Source organism: Copadichromis virginalis, linkage group LG5 (genome assembly GCF_057382275.1).
Source record: "Copadichromis virginalis isolate Kocher_CV1m ecotype Utaka linkage group LG5, C_Virginalis_male_GT1.1, whole genome shotgun sequence".
NCBI classification, from domain to species: Eukaryota; Metazoa; Chordata; class Actinopteri; order Cichliformes; family Cichlidae; genus Copadichromis; species Copadichromis virginalis.
Window position 1 is genome coordinate 25,960,855 of NC_140622.1, and position 16,665 is coordinate 25,977,519.

Here is a 16,665-nt window from a genome sequence, read left to right on the forward strand (position 1 = left end):
TATACTGCATCTGGGGTATTCGTGACTGGACGTCTGGGGGATCACACACATTTCCGATTAGGAGGAGGGAGGGAGAGAGAGAGCGAGAGAGAGCGAGGGAGCGAGAGAGAGGGAGAGAGAGAGAGAGAGATTACCCTTTCATTCCAGCCAATGAGACGGTCGATACACTAAGATTTTCATAGTTGTGCAGGAGCACAAAGTGGAGTGAGTGTGTGTGAACTTCCAGGTAAAACTGCAAACCAACTTAAGGTAAGTCGAACCGCCTCTGCTCCCTCTGTTATTTTGCGCTGGCTGCATGGGCAGGATTGCTCAGCCAGAACACGGAGCCTATAGCCTAAATGTATGTCCTGCTTTTGAAAGCAGAGGTTTTGCACCTGTGTTGCTTGCCTTTGTCCTTGGCAATGTTTTTTTTTCCTTCTTCTTCCTCCAGCTCTTTCTAGCACACGGTTCATCCACTTTGGCGAACCTGTTATCGGTCCAAAAACCCAAACACATTAGAGATCGATTGCGCAAGTGATGGAAGCAGGGGGATGTTGTTTGGTCAGCGTCGACTTTACGCTTTAAAACACTGCTGGCCTGTTGCTCGACTGTTGTTTTGGCGTTTGCATGTGCCAGTTACCAAACTCAAGTCGACGCTTTGGGCTCACGGCTTCGCTTCAGGAGCGCCTCGCGCACCTTGGTAAACGCTGTAAAAGAATGTGTTTTTATGGTTGCAATTGCCGCCCATATGCAAAAAGTACATTCAGTCCCGTACTTGACTGCCAAACGCGGACTAGTTGAGCGGACGGTCTGCTGCTGCAAGAGAAGTGCACGTCGCCTGTTGAGCTGTTTGGAAACGAGTTTTAAAAGCGACGAAACGACGTCGTGCGTCTCGTTTGGCTTTAAATCGTTTCAAGCGAGGACGTATTTCTCAAATTACTCCGACTTCCTGCTTCGGTGCAGCCGTTTTTGATAGGCTGTGTTGGCAATTAGTGTTTGGCACATTCCTCGCAGAGCTGCCCGTTGTGGTAAGCGACCACCTTGGGACATTACCAAAAGTCAGTTTTAAGTGGTTATTTATTGTTTGTTCTACCCATGGAAATAAACCCATCACGTTTACAAATGGTTCGACCAGTGATCAAAGTGGAATATACAATGTTTACAGTACCAGTGCTATTAATCAGGCCCGTGATGGGCTGCAACTAGAGCTGAAACAAGTCAGTCGACAAAATAATTCACCAATTGATTTTTTTAAAATTAATTTATTAATTTATTTTTTACAAAGACTTAACTGGCAATTGTTGTGAAAATCGATTTAACGTGAAAAGTAGTTTTTTTTTTTTTGCAAATGTATATAATGCAAACGTTATAGCCACCTGAATGTTGGTCAGGCAGTCCAAGCGACACGAAGACGTCCTGAAGGGCTGCAGGAGCTGTGAGGGCCATTTCTCGCCATTTTATTGAGTAGACAGTTAATCAGCTGTAAAGGCCTATTTAGAGATTACAGATTTACTTTGTAAATCTATCTTTTTGACCAAACCAAATACATTCACCTAAACCTTACACATTACTATAAGAAATTAAATGACTCTTACATTATCCAAATAGCTGTAGCTTTATTTCCCAGTTTTGCACTACAGGCTCCAAACTGTAAATTTACTAGCAGTTTCAATTCTTTTTGTTAAGTTTTTGCATGTAGCGTCTTTCATTTCTTGCAAATCATTGTCTGAGTTGCACAAGTTTTATGTCGCATCACCACACATACAACATGCAACGCCTAGCAGAGGGCAGATGGAAGTGGGGAGTGTAGTACAGTAGATGCAGATTTTGGATGGTAGATTGAGTTGTGAATATCTGTGCTACTTTTAGTCTCTGCACACCATTCTCATGTTTCCTTGCATTTGCCAGACCCCTGTCTGTGTTCCGATGAACTTGGTGCCAAGGCTTATGTATAAGCAGTTCCCACGCTTGCTCTTGGAAAAGAGTCCTGTGTGATCCTGAATTATCCTGTTAATGATGTCATTAAGCACTGATTGGAACTCATTGTGGTAATTGTGCAAAAAGAAAATTATTTGAAGTGGTATAATAGAGCTGATTATGCTAAATTTGTCAGAGACGATTGCTGCGCTGCATTCAAAACGAGTCATTTTTTCCAGGTTCCTTTGCTCGCATCTCCAGCTCCTGATACTCAACTCTGCTCCTCTTTAAGCCCTCGAGGCCGCTGCTCCAGGCTTTGATGCCCACACAGTTTGAAGCAGGTGGACAGACGCAGGCATGAGTAACAGTGGGACCAAAGAGCCATCTCCTCAGCCAAGCACTGCCCAGTCACCTCCTGAGCCTCAGCGTAGGGGCAGAGGTCGACCAAGGAAACAGCAGCAGGTAGGACTCCATTTATTAAGCATGTGAATGTGATGAGCTTTGCCTTACTGAGCCGATGGCGTGTTTACATCTACTAGATCCGCATCTAATGTTTCTTCACAGGAGCCTGTTGGACCACCAACTCCAAAGCGGCCAAGAGGACGACCAAAAGGCAGCAAGAACAAAGGCCCCAGAACTGCACTGAAGGTTGAAACTGATCAGAGTATAATTTCATCACAGTTAATTTGTTTCAAATAACCAAACATTACATAATTGAAATTGGCATAATAAGAAAGCTGAAATGGATGCAGATGCTTAGGGTTTAGTGGCAGTGTCTGCACTTTTTAAAAAATAATTCAGACTTTGCAATCTTAGTGGGCTTAACTTTGCAATGTACCTGTGTTAGTGAGGGTTTTTTTGTGTGTAATACAATTTAATTCAATTATACTTTTGTGGCTACAAAGCAGCCATCACAGGGGCAAAAATGAGGTTGCAAAACAGACAGAAAGAAGGACAAGCTCAAGTTAAATCACTGCAGTTTTTATGCCTCATGCGTTATTATTCTGACAAATAAAACATTGTCTTGTCAGGAACAACGATTACATTACATAAGTGGTTGGAAGTATCAGAGTGGATGGACTTCCTTACACCACCTTGCTTACACCAGCTTTAAAGACTTATTTTACTGTAAAGATCAGCAATTTTCTGGCAATAGACTCGTGAATGATTTGATTAGTCTTTTCCCATATAAACCAACCAATATTCATCGTTTTGCTGCTTGTAAAATTAGACAGAAATTTGTGCGCATATAAAAAAATTAGGTTTCACTGTAGTTTAAAAATAAAGTAAAGAAAACTTGCTGTAGAAGGTGTGACATCATCATCATTGATCCACATCTTGTAGTGGATCAACTATTTGGCTAATCATACAAAAATATGCTGAAAAATATCATTTGAAAATTTTCTGTTTTGTCAGGAGACATCAGACTCACAAGATTTCTTTTTTATTCTTCATCACTAGCTGTGAGGGGGAAGTGTTATTGTCAGGCAACTGAGCTTGTTAAACTTGTTACAACATGGCAGAGAGAGGTATTTCATGTGTAAGCCTGCAATTAGACATGGCAAATCACACAAATCCATCCTTTGTGTTTTCAACCTGAACATTTCTCAAAACAGAATGATTTTAAAGAAAAGAACTCCACGAATATTAATTTAAACATTCCTCTTTAATTGTTTAAAATCATTTTACTTGGTTGCCAAGTAAACTTTGCACATGCTGATGCCTGCGAAAACTTTAATTTGGCATATTGTTCATCTGTGCAGGCACTGTACATGCATACAACTCCTAAATTCTGAAGTTTTGTTTCAACTGTTGACTTTACCAACAGGAGTTGTACAGCCCCATCAAAGTATTCACCAAAATGTTTCTTTAATTAAGGAAATGGTGCCACTCCTGAGAGGGGTGTTCCCCCCTTGACCTACAGGAAACTGTATCTAGCAAATAAATATGGCTGCTGGATTGAAGATTGAAAAACTACAATACTCTAAAGAAAACCACAGGATTTGTGTTTTCAACCGTTTTTCTCTTCCTCTGCAGAAAGTAGAGCCCATTGGAGAGAAGCGACCACGTGGGCGACCAAGGAAATGGGTATGAAGCAATCACTGACATTCATGGAGTTAATTGTAAATGTGTGTCCAAAGCCTCCAAGGTGTCTGTGTATGCTGGAGCTGAGCAGTCCTTGAGGGCCCGTTTTCCTTCATGTTTAATTAATTCTGCTGCCTCTCTTTTCACAGCCCCAGAAAGTAGTGCTAGAAGTAACTGAAGAACAGCAGGTGAGGAAAACGAAATCTTTAAAGGGCAGTAGGGTGGTCCGGTTTTGTTTTGATGTAGCACTTTGAGACGCAGGTTCCCACAACTGAAACGCTGTTGTTGTTGTGAAAGTGCCGCTGTTTGAATAATGGAATTAGGGCCTGTGTTTAAGATACGCTTGAGACAACTTCACAAAATAAAGTAAACCACTTAACATTCACAGCTGCGTTCCCCACTATATCAAATTTATGGCTTAACAAACTTAGCAGAGGCTTTGCGGCGGAATCCTTAAAACATTTACAATCATCAAATCATTGAAGTCTCTTGCAGTGTAATCTGCATTATTATAAGTCACTTTCAGAGTTTGTGACTGTGGTGTAATGTGAGCCCTGCTTCAGTTGGGCAGAAATCTCATTTTGTGTCATACATTTACCTTTTGACTAATGTCAGTTACATTTATGTTGTGAGACCTGCAGTGCTGATTTGCATAGCTTATCTTATTTATTAATATCAAAAGTTCATCATCAAAGAAAAACTACATTCAAAAGTCCCTTGTACTTTTTAGTGAAGCTGCAACTAAAACAACACGCTATAATCTGGCCTGCAAACTCTACAGGGTGAGTAAAAAACAACAAAACAAAAACATTAACAGTTGCGCAAGTAGTGTATGCACTGTACATTTACATAACCAGTCTACTCACAAGTATTGATAAATATCTAAAACGAAGAGCAAAATACAAAAAAATGTCTAACATTAAGTTTTAAAATATTGAATCTGCTTGAAACTAGTAGGTAAAGGTTTCTAGAAAGTTGCACCAGCTAGTGATGAATATTTATATAATACAAATAAATATTTTCTACTAAATGTTATTTGCCCCCTTTAAGATATTTAATATAGTATACTCAGTAACTTACAAACTTAAGTCCCTAAAATGACATGGTGTTGACATGTCCTCCATGATGCTGCAGATACTATTTTTTTTTAAGCTGCCTTTAGTCCTGGTAGGATTTACTGATAGCAATAAAAGTGAGATAGAGAGAGAGAGACATGATGGAAACACAGCCGCTAATCTACTAGGATCCGCGGGTTATATAAAATTAGGCTTAGTGATGTGCAGCCTGTTGACTTTAAACTGGTCGTGGCACAGAATCCCATCCTCTGGCTTTGTCATTTTAACAGTAAAGTCCTTTATGCTATATGTATACACTCAGCTGCCACTTAATGCATTAAGTGTCACCATAACGCTCATGGTCCATATTCTGAAAAGTGTCCAGTTAACTGCCTGATAAATTTGCAGTACTGTTGATCTGTATTGCAGTACTGGTAAAGTAGCAAGTGACACCAGTGACAGAACAGAAATGCCTCTTAGTGTCAAAATAAAACCTTTCCTTATATTTTTCTGTATCTGTTCATGGAAGAACATCCCAAATAATTCCATCTTCTGAAAAGTGCCCCAAAATCTAACAATTGTAAAAGGGAAAGACTTTCAAGAAGCGAAACTGCCTTGTTTCCAGGGTACTGAAGCACATTGTCTTTAATTAATCCTTTTTACTCCCCTGCATGTTGCGTATCTGCTCTTTTTAAATATATGGATTTCACTTTGCGCAATGCTGTGTTTCAGTTCAGTACTCCTAGGATTTGTGTATGTTATAACCTTCTCAGGCCTTGGCACATTTTTACTAAAATGCAACTATAAAACCACTTAAAAAGTCATTACCTTAGCACATTTGATAGCAAAGCTGCCAATGCACATGCTTCTTGCGCTTCATGTACACTGACTTCATGAGGATATGCCAAATTCTTGAAAATTCACAGATGCCGTTGCTAAATTCCCCAGATAAACCGCCAGAAGCATCGTCTTGTGACACCAAGTGCTTCTCTGTAACTTTGGTTCGTTTAGCCCTTTTTTTTCTTCTTCTTTTTTTTTTTTGAATTTCAAATGAAGTTGCACAACAGTTCTCACCGAAGCGGGGCAGTTCTCTTGATGCCCCTCGTGTGTCTTATCGCATCCTCTCCACTAAGCAGTTTGTCAAAGGGGTTGAGATGCTTTAAGAACTGAAACCGTTGAGACAGACTCCATTTCTCAGACGCACACACATGAAGGGGAAGAATGAGTCAATATAGTGAGGGGAAACCTGCTCTAACTGTTCTCTTCCCCTGTCTTTTTGGTTTCCTGATGTAACCGTCATCTTCCTCACATTTCTGGGTCTGACAGCTGGAACCTGCTTCCTCGCACGCAATCGCTCCATGAGATTTTAACAGTCATTCTTGTATTCTCGTGCGTTTTCTAGTATTGATTCATGTGCTTGAGCATCATGAGTCAGTAGACCAAAAGAGATAACAACAAAGTGAAAAAGTGTTTTGGGTTTTTTTTGTTTTTGTTTTTTTTTTGGGTGTCCTGCTGTTCCAGGGCGCTTCAGAAGAGGCTGAGGAGGGTCCCTCGTCATCTCAGGCGGCAGCACAGGAGGAAGGGGAGTAGATAGGGCACCTCTCTACCTACCTCAAGGTTTGGCCTCCGATAAACAGGGGTTTAAATCTGACTCCTATCTGTGATGGGGATTCAGGAACACACAGACACACACACACTCAAAAGTAATTGCAGTCAGTAATTTCTTCTCCTGATGTGATACCTTGGATTTGTTATAAATTTTTTAAGAGTTTTGGATTTTTGGTGAGCAAACTGTGTTTTAACATTGGAGTATTTGATCTTTCAGTAAGGTTTATTGAATAGGAATAGTTCCACTTTTTGGGAAATGCACTTGAGACATACCATTTTCACATATAAATATGCCGTTCATACCTGCAGCATCTCTGAAGCTCGCACACACATATTGTCTCATTTCTGAAATCTAAAAATGTAAAAGCAGTTTTTGTGGTCGTTTTAGACGTGCCTGCTTCTCATGTGACTTTTAAGCAGTAAAGGAAAAACAAAAAGGGTGCATTTCCCATAAAAATTGAACTATTCCTACAAGTATGCCAGCTTTCCTGAGCCCCTTAGTGTGCATGGTTGCGTGTGAGCGAGTGTGAGCGCGTATGTGCGGCGGTTGCATGGAGAGGGGACTAGGCTGCTGGCTGAAATGAGACTGGTTAAGAAAAACAAAGGAACCAAACTGAATTGTTTTTATTGAAACATGTTTCTAAATCAAATATCACAAACCCTCGTATGAAACATCGTTACAATATAGACATGGTGCGCTGAAGTCATTATGATGAAAGTTGTGTGAAAGGTTTAAACTGAAAATGAAATATCAAATTATTTGAGGTGTGGGGCAGGGGCTCCTTACAAAAAAAAGAAGATTAAATTGGATCCAGGGTTTTGTTTTTCTTCAATCCAGCAGCTGATTTGAGAGAAATTGTTTGAATATTTCATTTAGAAAAGAGAAACCCTTCACACATCATTTAGTCAACAAGGATGTTGACATGTCATTTTTTTTCACTCAGGATTTCACTATTAACAGTGCTTTTACACCATATTGAAACCTCAGGTACAAAACTATTCAGGAACATGTTGTCTACTCAGAAATAATTATGGTGCTGTGTTTGTTGTGCATTTCTGATCTGTATTTGACATTACCAGTATGCCTTGACACAAAGACCTCATTTAAACCTCAGTTACCTTCAGCTTCTTAATCTCTCATTCTACCTCAGTAACACAAAATGATCTCCTGCAAAGTAATCCTTCGCTCCCTCAACAGTGATATACACAATTACTGTACACACACACACACACACGCGCAAACACACACAGGTTTTTGTGCAGATATACAGTACGATTAAACACGAGGTTTTCAGGGCTGCAGGCCAACATGTGGAAGCAGATGTTACACTCCAGTCGGGGAGTACAAATAAAAGCATCAGTATAATTTTTTTTTTTTTAACTGTATTTGATATAAACTGAAGTGAGATTTTGTTTGTTTGCTCTCCTGGGAAATAAAATGCAGCCAATAGTTTACAACAACCTGATGAAATACTTGCTTTTTAGGGTGCAGTTCCTCATGAAATACTTGTTTTTGTTTTTTGGGGGTGGGGTGGGGATTGTTATTCTTTTCTCATTTTTATTCTATCATGTATTTTCTGATTCTTACACTGTAAATTGTATGTGTGACACTCTTAATACATGGCAGCAAATAACCACAAAGTGCTGAAATACATAAGCGTTATGGCTAACTTCAGGCACCGGCCATACCAGACCGACTAAGGCTATAGCAACAAAACACCTCGTTGTACTGAAGGTATTGGGAGTGCATTTTATGGTCTATCAATTAAACAAGTTTAACTTTATTTAGTTTCATAGAGAGGAAGTGCATCATATCTTGTTGCAAATTTTACAGTCTTCCTTTAAAGGATTGTTTCACTTACCTCTAAAAGCATGCAGCTACATAGCTACAGTACGTACACCTCAATGCAACAAAGTGCATGGGATTTATTTTGTGGTGCTTAATGAACATTTTCTGTTGAAGCTACTTTCTACTTAAGAAAATGTTAACAAAGTGGTTTAAGACTTGTCCACACTAACATACTGTGGTAACTCCCAGTCTGTAAGAACTCTATAAATAAAACTCAGTTCATCTCCATTGCATTCAGAAATCTTTAAAAAAAAAAAAAAAAACGAAATGGGAGATTTTCAAATAGAAACATTAATTCAGAACTAGCTGCATGCCACCAGAAAAAGTGAATGTAGTATTTTTCACCATGAATACAGTACTGTGCAAAAGTCACCATCATCTCTATATTTTGCATACAAGGAGCCAGACTTTCTTGTAATTTTTTAGGTGGACTTGAGCAATAGTTCTCCAGGTTTTCTGAAGGTCTTTCAAAGGTTTTCTTTGGATATTGGCTACTTTCAATCCAGTCTTTGTAGCTGACCATTTATATAGAAATGTTTTTGTTCGTTAAACCACTAAACGCTGTGCTGGGAATCATTCACGCATAAAAAAGGCACCTAACTCAAGGGATGAAGAGTGCTGTGTCTACACATAACAGACAACTTGGCAAATAACCAATTATAAGTTCTTTGTAAGTATCTTTGGGCGCTTAAAAAGAACAAAGACTTCTTTAGTTGAATCTACAAAATATAACAGTTTTTCAGGCAAATACTAGTTTTGCTCCAACAAGGTGACTCCTAAAGATCTACTAGAAAGAAAATCCAGCAAAGCCCTGATACAGGACCTGAAGGGTATACCTGACCCTTTAGCTCAGGGGTGTCAAACTCAAATACACAGTGGGCCAAAATTCAAAACTGGAACAAAGTTGCAGGCTAACATTAATATTTATTGAAAAAAAAATCTTCCTCCAGATATAAGAATGAATCTTTTCTTATGGATCAAATAAGTTTTGCTGGAAAACTGAATATGGAACAAGCAAAGCTTAATACTAAACGATATATATATTAGCTGTATAATACCAGTAGGCCATCTCTAATAATAATTTGGTATGGCTTCGCGGGCCAAATGTAATTAGGCTGCAGGCCAAATTTGGCCCGCGGGCCAGAGTTTGACACCTATGCTTTAGCTGATTTATTTAGTGTTCAAGCCTCATCAGAAATGGTTTTCTGCCCTTCTTAAGGCAGAAACGAGGAGAAAAGGATGAGGTATGCCAAATTACACAAAAACTGGACCAAAAATCGGTGTCAATGGGGCTTATGGATTGATGAATACAAATTAGAAATTTTGGGTACAAATCACAGAAAGGAACACTATCAGTCATAGATTGGCCTCCTCAGACCCCAGACCTCAACGTTATTGAAGCATTGTGGGCTCATCTTGAAAGAGAACAGAACAAAAGAAGAGCTTTGATGTCCTTCAAGAAGCCCGGAGAACTATTCCTGAAGACTACTTAAAGAAATTACAAAAAGGTTGCCTAAGAGAGTTCAGGCTGTGGTAAAGAATAAATGTGGTCATACCAAATATTGAGTTTTTTTCCTTAGAAACTGTATTTCCATGTGTCTAAATGTTTCAGTAAGTTGGTGCACCTATTTCCAAATTTCCTAGCAAAATTTAAAGAAATGAGTGACTTTTGCACAGCACTGTCTCTGGCACCAGACAGTAATGCAGGGAAATGAAATTTACAAAAAAAAATGTAATTGAACGTTAAAGGTATTTTATATATATATATATATATATATAATATATATATATTATATATGTTCGTAGATAGTAAATCTGGTTTCTATCATGAATCAACATAAGTAGCCACATAGATATATAGAATAATCTGGAGAGCTCAGGATGTCTTTTTCCCTCATGGAGATGTTTCTCATACAAATGACTGAATCCTTTATGTCTAAAACATCAGAGGTTAAGAAATTTCCTGCCTCCATGTAGTTTAAAAAATGTTTTGAGAAGTCGTTTTGTGAACATTTATCCAAATTAGATATCACTTACAAGTTGCTAATTACTGCACATTACTTGAATATCACCATTATTTACTGTATATATGTTTCTTCCACGTAAAATGTACTCATATTATCACTGATATTTTGTATTTCAGTCATTTCATGTATTTCAGCATTGTTGACAAAATTGCAGCCGGATTAGATATTGATTCAGTGTTCATCTGCATTGACTTTAATTTTGTTTTTTGCTTTTGGGTTGTTTTTGCTTTTTTTTTTTTTTTTTTGACTATGCTCCCTGGACTACCTCTGAAAACCAACACGCCGGGGTCATCTCTGGGGGAAACTCTTGGTTAAATATGTCTAATAGTTCCCATTAGACCTGCAGGTCATGTGGATCATGAAATTTTGAAGTAACTGTCAAACTAGTACTGTTGTAGTCCACATCACTCATCTCACTACATTCATATGACCATAAGTGAATGGAAGTCAGCCTTAAAGGGTGCCTTTTAATTTAACTACAGCTGAGTCAATGTGTGTTATTTTACAAGAGCTGTCTAGATATTTACTCTCTAAATGGGGACAATGTTTTGTGATTTTACTGATAGTTATATAGTTACATACAGTACTTGATCCATTTTCAACTCTTGAAAAGGTTGAAGTGTAACTTGAGAAATCAACTTTTTATGCCTTACTCTTAACACCATTTTGTAGTTATGTTATGTGTTGATGTGTCCTCATCCACTTCCTTAATAGAACTCACAAACCTGTGATATATATTTTGTTTTGATTCTTTACCTTGTGATTTGTGTTACTCAACGTCTGCGCATCACTTATTAATAAAATATCACCTATCAACTCCTTTGTTCTAGATTTGTACAACAAGAACATTTCGTTAGAAAAAGGTTTAAATAACTTTAATGTACACACACGCAGAGAGACAATCCTTAAACGCTCACAAAAGAATAAACCGACTGGGGAGAAACACTTTACTTAAGGATGGAAACACATCCAGCTTTGAATCTTGTCAGGAATGTAGGACCAAAAAAAAAAATCACTAGAACACAGATATACACTTCTCTTTTATGAAACATAGACATAGATACTGAAGCTCAGAAGAACTTTCCTGACAAGCTACCGAATATTTTAACAGCAATGACATGACATGATTTTTTTCCCTTAAAAAAAGTGCATCCCACTTCATTTGTGTGCCCATATGATAACAGTGCAAGATCATACGTGATGCTTCCCGTTGCCCTTCTCCACCATACATGCAACCGCTGCCGTTCCACGCATGGTGACGATAACCTTCATCAGAGCTCCAGTTGCTCCGCCACACAGTCTGGTTTCCCTTTATAGAGGCCAGCAAACCTCGCAAACTGATTTTATCCAATGGAAGAGAGCTGTTAAGCGTTGAGAGCTTTGGCTACATCTGTGAAGACAAGACGACTGGGCCTTTGTGTTGTCCCTTGGGAGCTTGTAAGAGTCTGCAGGAAAGCGGTAGCAGAAAGCAGGAAAGCGAAAACCGTTACATTAAGATCATGTGATGACACAAGCTTTATAGTGTCATTAGTAATAAAAGACAGAAGGAAACTATAACAATAACTAAATTATTCTTTTCCCAGTAATGTTTTGCTACTTTTAGAACAATAAGATCACCTACACAGACTGTGCCAGAAGCCACAGACCACAGATGATGTAAATCATAAAATCCGGAATTATGAAAATACCGGCATGTGTTATAAAACTGATTGATGCCGTTGTCCTGGTTGTTTTACACAGCCAAAATAAAGTTTTGAAAAAAATATTAAGGTTTGAAAGCCATTTTTAGGCTTTCAAATGCATTTAATGCACAACATCAACAAGGACACAGTGGGATAGATTTAGTCGACATCTGAAAACTCTGAAAATGTGTTTGCTTCATGTGGCCCCTGGGGTAGTTTATGTGTAAGGATTTAGTTGAAAGAGTGAGAAGGAAAGGATGTGAAAGGTAATATGAATGTAGGTTCAAAGGAAAAGGCAGTATGATGTAGCGCTGTTTGTCCTCCATGTACATACTCTAATGCAGATTAGGTCAATGAATTAGAGGTTGTAGTTTATTTGAGATACAGATACAAAGACAGCATGAAAGAATAAGGGTAGTGAGAAAAGGGGGTTTTAGAGAAATGGTTGAAACGACACACAGGCCATACTTTACCATTTTTTGCCTTTTATAACTATGCCATTGTCAAAACTTAAAAGGAATTAAAGAAAATAAAGAATTATGACAGCGAAAACACTAAACAGGAAAGCAATGTCATAAGAAAAACATACAAAAAATCTGCACTGAAATCTTCAGATTATACATAAAAATAAACACAAACAGTAAAAAAAGAAAAACTGTCAGTCCTACCTTGGCGTTGGGCCCTGTGATGCTGCCTTCCCGACCGTGATCCAGTAGTTCCTGTTCCAGCAGGTCATCTTGTTCTTCAGCTGGATCGAAGTTGTACATGGGCATGAGCTGGTGTCTCAATTTCTCCAACCTGTGTGATGACAGGTTAAAGATGAGTAAGGGGGAGGAAAGACTTTGAAATTAACATAATAATCATGTTGAACACACACTGAGCCAAACTTGGTGCCCTCTGTGTGATCCTAGTGGTACTAATTTGAGCAAATGATTTGCTTTTTTCAGGAATGATTATGCACTAGATCTCAATGTAAGCTTAAACCCATGAAATACCTAATAAAGATATGTTTTAGTTGAGTTAATTGATTATTTTCCTTTTGTGAAGACTCAAAACAGATGGTAATCCAGCCTTGCTTGGTTGTGGCAACTTACCGCTTCCGTTTCCTGATATACAGCATCTGGAATGGAGAAGCAAAGATATGACGGAGAAAGTTAAATAACTTTTATGTTTTATACTGTGTGAAATGGTTTTGAAGAGACCATGTTTAAATGATTCCTTACTATTGCCACTGCTAAGCCAATGACTGTGATGATGCCAAAAGGTACAAGCAACATTCCCATGCCTGAGCTCTCAATCACGACTTCTGGCAACGCGGTGGCATTCAAATTGGTCTCATTTGTCGTTATAGTCACAGTCATTAACATTCTTGAGGTGATATTGTCTCTGCTTCCAGGACTTGTCGAGAGGAAGGGGATCGTGGAGGTTGTAGGGGTTGTGGCAGTTGTTGAGAAAAAACTTGTAGTTGTCCTAGTTCCATTTGCAGCCATGTTCGAGTGTAGCTGTTCCAACTGGAGTGTGGATCTTCACTATTTGTGTAGATGCTGTTATACTGCTCAGCTTCTAGTGTGTGTCATGATCAGCAAAAGTGTCTTCGTGCTGGTCCGACGTCTCCTGAGGCATCGACGGTGCTTTGGCCATAAGATCTGTAAAATAAAACCTAACACACGAAGGAGAAGCTGATAACTATTTTGCTACAATGAATCTGTAGAAGGTTTCATGTGATAAAATGAATTGAATGAACCATAACCATATATATGAAAATGCTTACATCCTATTTTCTTATTGCTTTTTTACTCATGATTTAGTTAGATCTTTAAAAAAAAAAAGAAGAAGAAGAAGCAAAGAATTAACATTTCACTTTTGGAACCCTCACCCTCATATTTACTCAAACCATGGTGATTGTGCCAGTGGGTTGTGGTAGGTGTTTTGGGCAGGATGTGGGTCGTAAACGCACAGAAGGAAATCGGTATGCAGAAAAAAAAAGCTTCATGAATTTCAGCGGAATGGTAAGCGTTCAAACTTCAATATGCACTGTGAGGAAATGTGTTGGCAGCGTATTCTAACATAAAAATCAACTTACATCCACCCCCCCACACACACACAAACACACACACACACAGGTTCCATAAATATCCTCTGCATCCAAGACTTGGTACATGTACTATGCACATCCCATGAGAGTGCAAAGCAGTTTTTCCTTAAGATTTACATTATATGAGGAGTGCTAAAAGACGAACATGCTTTCCATTTTGTTATATGGTGACACAGAAAGGCATAGACATATGATCCATTCCTCCCTCCTCATCCTGTCTGCTTGTGCTCTTAATGAGGAACATGTGCAACTGAAGCCAACCAATGAAAAACAAAGACTGGATTCAGTCATTGCTCTTGTCCAGTTAGCAATTCCTACACTCCACAAAGACGGAGCATGCAACATTTTACATGGTCTTTGTGAGGATGATTGTATGATTGTATTACCATGTGATACGGATGCGTGTTATGTTCAGTTAACGTGTAGTGGATCTCAGCTGTCCTGCACTAACAGCTGAAGCTAATAATCCTGCCACCAGGACCAGGTCTTACTCATGTGTCCTCTCAGATTAGAGATCCATACGTACCTTAACATACAACATGCATGCTCAGAGGTGACCTGCGGCAGACTAGGGGCAGCTAAAGACAGAGAATTTTCACTGTAAGAGGCAACATTTGCTCCAGTATTTGCCCCTCCTCCTCTTCTGTTTCCCCCTTTAGCAATGCAGGTATTGGACAAGCTGTTTACATTGACAAAACAGCCATTTTCTCTGAAGATGGTTTCCACACGTCAAAGAAACCCTACCCTGGTAACCCCCAAGATCTTCCTTTCCAGTTCTTTGATAGCCTCCTAGGATCTACTCCCGTCGTCTTGCCCTTTCTTGTATTTCACACAGCAGAGGTTGCTCTGGGGATGCTGCAAACAGAGATCAGTGCGGCAAGCTCCCTCCCCCTTTACCCTGCAATTGGTCTAATGGCTTCAAGATGATAAATGTGGTTGGCTCCCTCAGCTGTCTGTTTGGCTTTGCAAGGATGAAAATGGGATTTAATGGGACTGCACACCAGATGCTGTCAGACCCGTGTGAATGACTGCATCCGGGTGGCAGGTCTGAGGAAATTAACCCTGTGATGTCTTCTGTCCGAACCTCAATGACCCGAATTCCCCCAGGAACACATGAACAGAAGAAGAAACCAGCAAAGAAATTAGCATTAAAAATTTGTTTCACTGGTAAGGATTTGCACAGTTGCACAAAAATCACCACACAGATAAGTGACTGAACACATTTTATTTTCCATTTTTTTGTCGATTTTAAGAAAATCTGTAGATTCTTCAGGTCATTTTGAACAAGTTTCCAGTCATCATTGCCACAAATTCTGAAAAAATAAAAATAAGGACCCAGATCTGTCTCAGGATCTCCTCTTAGTTGGATATGCCTAAAATACCTCACAGAGTAAGCACCCAAGAGGGACCCTAGTCAGATCCCAAAACTAAATAAGCCGGATCCTTTTAATTGTGGACTGTTAGGAGTTTCAAACCCTTCATGAATTACTGAGTTCCTAACTCAATGTCTAATAGACCCGGCAGCCACCCTTCAGAGGAAGCTCATTTGTAGATTTAGATAAAATGTGTAAAAGCAATAATGACTTGATACACTAAACATTTTCTGATTGATTTGAACAAAATAAAATTTATCACAATCATTGAAATGATAAAATATAAAAGAGAATGCATATAACATGCCTTCATAATCAGTCTCCATCTGCCTACATTGATATTAAACATGAAAAAAATACTAAAGACAAATTCCAATTAACACTAAGTGAAACTACGATGGCGTATTAGGGCCACATTAAGAAAATTATAAATTATTGTCCAATTTGAGAAAGAAGATGAAATGTGGAGGTTAAAGTTGTTGTTTTTTTCAAGTCAAACACTGCCATGGCTGATATACCCTCTACAAAATACCTTGTGTATGATGAGTTAGTGAAACAACTTGATGAGCTGTCTTATTGTGTCTTGTGATGCAACACGACTGGATGAGAGTGTGACCATCGACACCCTTGCATCTGTCCATTTCCAGTAATTTTATTTTGCAAACCCGGCCAACTCATTCAAATTTGTGTGTTTTTTCCTTCTGACCAGAAGCAGCTTTCTGCACCATCTCTTCAATGGTGTTATACTTCTCACACTGTGTGTATGTGCTAAAAATAATAATAATTTTTTACTAATACTGATCCCGAAGTATGATTTCACTAGCTTGTCTACACAGGGCATTTTGTAGAGCGTATAGCAGTCGTGGCAACTTTAATCTCCACATTTTGACCTTTTTCCTCCCTTTATGCTCAAAATGAACAATAATATTTTTATTCTTAATGTGACCCTAACACTCCCGTGTAGAAAACAGTCTGATTAGCATATCCATGCTTAC

General features: G+C 38.8%; 2 protein-coding genes across 3 annotated transcripts; one reads left to right on the plus strand and one right to left on the minus strand.

Moving 5' to 3' along the window:
* Nucleotides 1-90: 90 nt before the first annotated feature.
* LOC146709848 (uncharacterized) lies at nt 91-8,761 on the plus strand. 2 transcript variants are annotated; one of them, XM_085457027.1, is made up of 6 exons: nt 91-249; nt 2,136-2,358; nt 2,461-2,544; nt 3,934-3,984; nt 4,131-4,169; nt 6,558-8,761. In XM_085457027.1, exons 2-6 carry the CDS (start codon nt 2,254-2,256, stop codon nt 6,624-6,626), a joined length of 348 nt encoding a protein of 115 aa, XP_085313153.1. In that variant the 5' UTR covers nt 91-249; nt 2,136-2,253; the 3' UTR covers nt 6,627-8,761. The 2 variants fall into 2 exon arrangements, with proteins under 2 accessions (XP_085313153.1, XP_085313154.1); XM_085457028.1 differs by having other exon boundaries at nt 2,189-2,358.
* A 1,633-nt stretch (nt 8,762-10,394) lies between these two features.
* lg5h3orf18 (linkage group 5 C3orf18 homolog) lies at nt 10,395-15,168 on the minus strand. Its single transcript, XM_085457026.1, has 5 exons — nt 14,824-15,168; nt 13,426-13,862; nt 13,297-13,322; nt 12,871-13,000; nt 10,395-11,965 (listed from the first exon to the last, which is right to left on the minus strand). Exons 2-5 carry the CDS (start codon nt 13,690-13,692, stop codon nt 11,885-11,887), a joined length of 504 nt encoding a protein of 167 aa, XP_085313152.1. The 5' UTR covers nt 13,693-13,862; nt 14,824-15,168; the 3' UTR covers nt 10,395-11,884.
* Between the last annotated feature and the right edge of the window lie 1,497 nt (nt 15,169-16,665).